General features: G+C 58.4%; 2 protein-coding genes across 2 annotated transcripts in view; one reads left to right on the top strand and one right to left on the bottom strand.

Moving 5' to 3' along the window:
• Positions 1–2,146, top strand: part of CLCN1 (chloride voltage-gated channel 1) — a 26,044-nt gene extending 23,898 nt beyond the window's left edge. The window contains exons 21-23 of the mRNA XM_006910455.1: positions 876–980; positions 1,070–1,156; positions 1,775–2,146. Of these exons, the coding sequence (XP_006910517.1) occupies positions 876–980; positions 1,070–1,156; positions 1,775–2,146 (564 nt within the window). The remainder of the gene's footprint in view (positions 1–875; positions 981–1,069; positions 1,157–1,774) is intronic.
• Positions 2,147–3,469: 1,323 nt separating this feature from the next.
• Positions 3,470–7,301, bottom strand: part of FAM131B (family with sequence similarity 131 member B) — a 7,342-nt gene continuing 3,510 nt past the window's right edge. Inside the window, exons 6-7 of the mRNA XM_006910454.3 lie at positions 6,708–6,851; positions 3,470–6,493 (exon numbers count right to left, since the gene is read on the bottom strand). Coding sequence (XP_006910516.1) covers positions 6,021–6,493; positions 6,708–6,851 — 617 coding nt within the window. The 3' untranslated portion in view covers positions 3,470–6,020. The remainder of the gene's footprint in view (positions 6,494–6,707; positions 6,852–7,301) is intronic.

Here is a 7,301-nt window from a genome sequence, read left to right as displayed (position 1 = left end):
GAGAGTTTCATAAAATTTTAGATTCATTCATGAAAGCCAGAGCTCTACTGGATGGTTTGAAAGCTTGGGGATTTGGGCATCATGTCTAAAATCAAGGGGAGAGTTGGCCTTTGTGCCTTAATGCTTCTGTCATAAGCAAAACAAACAAGATGGTTTGCTCAAATCAACTAAGCACCACGTGACTCAGTACAGCTCTCCGAATCCAGCAAATACTCAGGTGATCTACAGCGTGAAGGGCAAACGCGCTCGTATTTCCCGACACGACACGCAGCCATCAGCCATGATACCAGTCACACCCTCAGGGAGTTCACAGTCAGGGGGCGGAGCTGAGGGGAATGCCAGTACGGGAGTGGGCACGGGCCATGCCCTTTCTGAAAAGGAGAGTCCAGCTGCGGGACCTGGAAAAGGGGCAAAGCGCGTTGGCCGGGGCGTGGCAGGAGAGCACTGGGAGCAGGGTGGGCAGGTAAGGGGCACCTGGCCCAGCCGGCCGGAGGCGGGAGGGCGTGTCTGAGGGGCTGGAAGCAGTCGGCTTTCACTGGAATGGCGGGTACGACCGGAAGAATAGGAGAAAAGACTGGAAAGATGGGTTGGAAACAGCAAGTGTTTGGGCCACCAGGGGGTGGACAAGAGAGAGGGGTTCTAGTGCCTGAAGCTGAACATTGATTGGAGGCCAGGTGAGGGAGGGGAGTGGAGGGGCCTGCCGCAGGGAAGAAGGGAAGGGGTCTAGTGACCCTGAAGGGAAGGTCTGTGCTAGTTCATCGCCAGTTTCAGGGTTCTGGCCTGGGGCTCAGAGGGGCGCTCGAGGTCGAAGCCTGGTACCTGAGGTTGAAGGGGCCTCCAGTGATACTGGGTGACTGCCGTCCTCCACCCAACAGATTGAGGCCTGGGAGCAGGAGCAGCTGAGCCAGCCTGTCTGTTTTGACTGCTGCTGTATTGACCAGTCCCCTTTCCAGCTGGTGGAGCAGACGTCCCTGCACAAGGCTAGTCCTTGGCCACTACTCGGGACTGCTGGGAGGGCGTGGGAGGTGTGGGGCCGGCCCTGTGCTGACCGGCTGCTCTTCCCACACAGACTCACACGCTGTTCTCGCTCCTCGGTCTCCACCTTGCCTACGTGACCAGCATGGGGAAGCTCAGGGGTGTGCTGGCGTTGGAGGAGGTAACAGCATCAGGATGTGGGGATGGGGATGGGGCTGGGGTTAACCCCTCACTCCTTCTCTATTTTTCATGCAGAGATTGGAGGAGGGGGAGGGGGTAGCAGTTTGGGCAGCAGAATCGAGAGGACTGCAAAGTCCATTTGGCCACAGTCCAAAGGGGACATAGATCTGTATCCCAAATGTAGCCTTTGTGATCTCTGGTGACTAGTATGGGTTTGGAGTCAGGGTTTGGGGCTTGAGTGATGGTTTTATAGGGGTGTACTATGGGGAGTCCGTGGAAAGAGGGAAGAGATGGGAGGTGGCGGAAGGAGGCCGAAGGTCACTAGGAAGGAGGCCGAAGGTCACTAGGAAGGGCCCCGAAGGTCACTAGGAAGGGGGCGGAAGGAAGACCTGGGTCACGAGGCTCGAGACTCTGCTCCGCAGGCGCGGGCAGGTCTCTGGGCACGCCCCCTCCTTTCCTTTTCGCGCCTTCGCTCTGCCCATCTTTCCTGCCACTTGATATCTTCCCCGTTCTCTCTCCCCTGCCCTGTGTGTGTTCTTCGCCTCCGTCTCTCTCACACCGCCTCATCTTCCTTCCCTTCCCAATTCCACGCCTCGTTCCCTTTCCCGCGGCTCCCCAGCTGCAGAAGGCCGTCGAGGGGCACACCAAGTCGGGGGTGCAGCTCCGGCCCCCGCTGGCCAGCTTCCGGAGCACGACTTCAACTCGGATGACTCCTGGGGGCCCGCTCCCTCCCGCAGAGGCGTGGAGCCTGCCCGAGGATGGAACTGGGGCCGCTGGGCCAGACTCTGCGGCTCCTGCCTTACCAGAGACCCTGGAGCCGTCCCCCTCCCCAGAGCCCCCTGTCTCCGTGGCTCCGGCCAAGGTGGAAGGTGAGCTGGAGGAGCTGGAGCTGGTGGAGAGTCCGGGGCCGGAGGAGGAGCTGGCTGACATTTTGCAGGGCCCTAGTCTGCGGTCCACTGATGAGGAGGATGAAGATGAACTGATCCTTTGACCACCTGCTGAGACCGCCTCATAAGGCTGCCGAGGGGCCCGGGCCGGAGGGTATGTCCTCGAGTTGGAAGGATGACACTAATGCGGAATCTTTACATGTGACAGTGACGGCCTTAGAGGAGGAGCCAGAATGTGGGCAGGGAGTAGCCCTGGTCAGTCATTTGGGCCGATTCCCGCAGACCCCCCAGTGAAGGGGCCGACACCCCAGGGGCCTGCTGGAGTTTCCCGGAGTGTGGGCGAGGAACCCCCTGCCTCTCCTCATTTCCCCACAACTCCCTGGGGTTCTTGTCCCAGCAGCCTCCTGGCCTTGTCCATCCGCCCTTCAGTCTCCACAGGCGAGTCACGGGAGGCCCAGGACGACGGTGGTCTCGCGAGAGCCATGTTGGAGGAGATGGGACCACCTCCACAGCCCCTTCTCCCGGGGCCCCCATCCTGGCGGTCTCCCCGCTTGCCCACACCCATTCCCCTAAATTTGCCTCCAGACTCCATCTGGCTCCCACTATCTGTCCCCGAGCAAAGGCCATGACTAGGGCAGCGGAAGGCCAATCCCATGTCCCTGTGTGCCCCCGATTTAAGTATAAAATGTGGATAAAGAGCTTCCGCCCCCGGGAATCTGAGCCTCACCCACCCAAATCAGCAGCAGGGCGCCTGCCGTGGGCCTGGCTCCGGGAAGCGGCCCCTGGGAAGCGGCCCCGGAGGCCCCTAGCGCCCGGGAGCCCTCGCTTTTCTCCCTCCCCGCTTTGACACCTTCTCTCAGTCTCATCCCCTCCCAGACCCGCCGTGCTCCGTGCTCCTCCTTCCCCTCCCCTGGGCCCAGTCTCCCCCACTCCCCAAATGAGACACGCATAGCCAGAGGATGCCACCACGTTCTGTTTAGTGCCATCGAACACAGCCTGGAGCCCTCTCCAGCGTCCCATCCCCGCCCCCTCCCCAGGCCCTGAGAGAGAGGCTGCAGCCTGGGGAGGGGGCTGGCAGTGGGCACTCGAGCCCACGCCCGCATGTATATAATCTATAATATTTATATATATTTATATATACTTCTCTCTGTAATATATGTCATAGAACCTCTCTTGGGCCTGGGGTGGGAAACGTCACATTAAGAAAACATGCTAAGACTGGCCGTAAAAATGGATGTTCCCCAGACCTGGAAGACGGAACAGGGGCTGAACAGGTGGGGGGCAGGGAGAAGGTCATAAACTCGTTCACCAAGATTCCCTCCTTAACACAAGGATAAGAAGAGGGGGTGGTGGAAGGGGAGGAATGGGAGATGTGGGTTTTCCTTTAATAAAGTGAATTGAAAATAAAAGTGCCCCCCCCCCCCCCCCCCCCCCCCCCCCCAAAAAGAAACTCATTTAGCAAGAGCAGTCTCATTCACAATAATATAAAAACAGCCCCGTTCCGGACGGCTGTAAATCGTGCTGCACAGCCTTTAACCCCAAAGGAAAAGCGACCCTCCCCTGCCCCCAACAGCCTCCTCCTGCACATGCCCCTCCCCTCCCCCCAAATAGGCTACAAGCAAACCCCATGCACTCTGCCCCCAGCACCAGAGGCAGTTCCTCCCTCCAGAAGTCCTGAGAGGGTCCCAGGCCAGCTCCCTGGGGCTTCTCCTCTTTGCAAATGCAGACCTTCCGCTGACTTCTGACCTGCACAGACGCCAGCACCCCGGGGGGGGGGGGGCCTGGGAAGTGGAGCCCCACCAGCGTATGAATTCTGCTCTGAATTTGGCTCATTCTTTCACAGCTCAGTCATCCTTGGGCAGGGACGGAAGGCAGGCTTCCTCGAGGAGGGGAAGGAGGACAGAGCATTCGTCTACCTTCCCAAACTTTCCCAGGGCCCTGAGCAAAAAGGCCCTGTGACAAATGAGCTCACTCCCTGGAGGGGATGTCCACTGCGGTCAGGGGGCGGGACAGGGGGCATGAAGCAGATTTAAGGAAAAGGTGGTGCGTAGAGAAAGCAAGCTGCACCAGGAGAACAAACCGGGGCCCCGGGGAGGGAACGGTGAGCGTGCAAACCCCCGAGACCTGTGGCAGTGCGGGATGAGGCGTGAGGCCACCTTCCAGAACTCCTGGATGGGAGTCGGGGCCCGTGACCCAACACAAGCCACAGCTTTCGATGAGGCAGGCAACTCTTCGCCCACCGGTGCTCCCCACGCCCACTCGCTTGCTCCAAGAACTGACCTCCTTCCCGCTGAAGACGGGTCTCCAGCCTCGGCAGCATTCCAGGTGCCACGTGTGTATGAAAGTGTGAACTCAGTGGGGGGGTAGGGTCATAGGTGGGCAGAAACATCCCAACTCTCAACCTCCTCATTCCAAAGAAATGGACATCTGGGGGCTGTAGGGAAGGGATGTAGTTCGTGCCCAGGTCTGAAGAGGCAACAGCGCTCCCCTCCTGGCAGAGGATGCAAGCAACGGGGACCCCTGACTGACAGAGGACGAGCAGGACACAAGGCCTTGGTGCTGGAGCCTGGGAGGAGAAAGGAGGGAAAGTGGCCAAGGAACCTCACAGCTTCTCTCCGCTACCCAGAGTCTCCCTCTGCGGGAGCTACGGAATGGGGCCCCACTGAAACAGAGTGGCAGTGTGCTCCACGGCCAGCCAGTCCCTGCCGTCAGGATCCCTTACAGAGGCCTTGGGGTTTTATCCGCGGCACGCACAAGTTCCCACCAGAATGGAGACGGCGTGGAAGGGCAAGCGGGTCCAGGGGCTTAACCATCACTGCTAACCTGTCCCAGGAGGAAGACGACTCTCATCCTCCCTCTGCCTCTGCAGGAGGCCCGAGGTAGGAGGGGACACCTGTGAGGCCCCCCCAGTCCTGGGAGGAGCTGAAGAAGGGGAAAAAGGAGCCGAGTGCCCACAGCGCTCCTAGGCAAGCAAACTGCCTGGTGGGGGCCTGGCAGCACCGGACTCCTCCGTCCCGCCCACTCGACCTGAGTCCCCGAGAAGTTATAAAAATGTAGAAAAGGCAAAGAGAAAAGTGTAAACAGCTCCAGAGAATTAGGGGGTAGATGGAAGGAGGCACAGCCCTCATGCTTCCCCGCCTGGCAGGACACCTGCATTCTGTGTCACCCCCTCAGGGCGGGGGGCTTCCAGAGCAGGGGATGGAAGAAGGCAGACAAAGGAAGCAAGAGCTGGAGCAGCCAGCCCACCGGGTCCTCCCCCAGACCCTCAGGGCCCTCCCGTTAGCCACGGGATAGTCGCGATCCCACAACAGGTGGCCATGTTTGTTCTTGGTCCCATGGGTGGCTCTCCGGTCTCCAGGTGGACCTTAGGTAAAAGAACCTTGTTCGGGCGCCTCCACCTTCCCCGTGACTCCTGATCTCAGAAGCCACGTCACCCACTGAAGGCAGACTCGCCCCCCACTAAGGAGACGTGGCTTTCCCCTGTGCCCATGGAGCCACCTTCAACAGCCCGAGGTCTGTTCCACACAGTATGGTCAGGCTGGGGCCACAGCCAGAGAAAACAGTCAGAAAAAGCAAGAGTGACGTGGGAAAGGAGGCATTCAGACAGCCGCGGTCAAGGCTCCTGGAAGACGAAATCAGGGAGTGAGAAACATCTAGTCGGTGGCCACAGGCCGCTCTGTGCTCCTGTCCCCAGGATACAAACTGGAGCTCATCCTCACAGACCCAGAAGCCCACAGCCAAGCCAAGTTCACAGCCATCTGGTTGCCTGGGCCTCAGCCCCCGGAGCTGTGCTTCCCACAGCACGCGCCTGGACAGAATCCCATCCTGGCCCTCCATTTTTCTGGCGAGAACTGGCAGCTCCTGGGTTCTGCGCGTCTTCTGCCCAGGTTCCCGCTGTACTGCTGGGGGGGTGGGAGGGGACTGTCGCAGCCACGCCCTCAGGTGCGAGTGGAAGGCAGGGCGTGGAGTGGGAAGAAGCTAGTTGTTAGCCTCGCCCTCCTCCTCATCAAAGGACTGCACACCTGAGGATGTGACGTCAGACACCTTCCGGCTGAGAGCAGTGGACATCTCAGGGTCTTCTCGTGGGGACAGCGACTCCAGGTCCCGGCATCCTGCATCCTCTTCCTCCTCAGGGGCCAGTGGCCTCTTCTCCTCCTCAGCAGGACCCCTTGCCAGGTCCACCCCACCCACCCCTGGAGCCCAGTCAGTGTCTCCCCCCAGCAAAGGCGGGGGATCCTGAGCAGAGTATGCCGAGGCAGGTTGAGAAGGCCCCATTTCATGCAAGCTTGGCTGCGAGTCATCAAACGCAGGGCCAAGGTAGGATCCCGTGGCCGGAGAGGCAATGAGGGACTGGTCGCTTGCTTCCCACGCATCCGAGGACCCCAGACAGTACATGCCCTGGGACACATAGGAGTGAGGCCATCCGTCCATGGGGGCTTGGGCGAGGGCATCTGTGAAGAGAATCGTGGGGGTCAGGTGGGTCATGGACTATCAAAGTCGGTAGCAACAGCACAGAGAGATGAGGGTGAGACTTTGAGGAAGGGGGAGAGTAGGAAAGCCGAGAGGAACGGAAAGTCTCAGAAGGACAGAGATGAACACACGTAGCCTAGATGCCTGGGGAGGCCTCTCTGGCATCAGGGGTTGGGTTCCAGAACCATTCCTCACCCTGACTCTCCATCAGTTCCTGGTAGTTGTCACTGTAGTTACAGCCCAATGGCTCCTGGGCAGAGTTGACGCTCATGTCCTCACCATCCATGGAAGACCAGGCCATGAGTGTGGCCTCGGAGATGGCAAACTGTTCCATGACGCCTGGGAGAAGAAATATAATTAGCACGAGATGCTTCTGAGAACCCTCGGACACATGCATGGGGTAGGGACCATGGGTGCTGCTGTTCAACAGAAATATAATGCGAGCCACTCGGGCAATTAAAAACTTCCTAGTAGCCATAGTAAAGGAAATTGAACAGGTGAAATTACTAATATATCTTATTTAACCTGACACGTATAAAAGATTATCATTTCAACGTATAACCCATATAAAATTATTAATATGTCACATTTTTTTATTCATATGGAATCTTTGAAACTCAGTTGATATTTTCCACTTACAGCACATCTCCACTCGGATTGGCCACATTTCGAGTTCTCAGTAGCCACATGTGGCCAGTGGCTACTGTATAGAACAGCACAGTCTTTGTACATGCCCCCAAAACAAGGCAAAATCGTGGGGACTTCCCAGAAGGTCAGATTTAGGATTCC

Source organism: Pteropus alecto, unplaced genomic scaffold (assembly GCF_000325575.1).
Source record: "Pteropus alecto unplaced genomic scaffold, ASM32557v1 scaffold22, whole genome shotgun sequence".
Lineage (NCBI taxonomy): Eukaryota > Metazoa > Chordata > Mammalia > Chiroptera > Pteropodidae > Pteropus > Pteropus alecto.
Note: the sequence above shows the minus strand (reverse complement) of the source record. Positions and strands in the feature narration are given on the sequence as shown.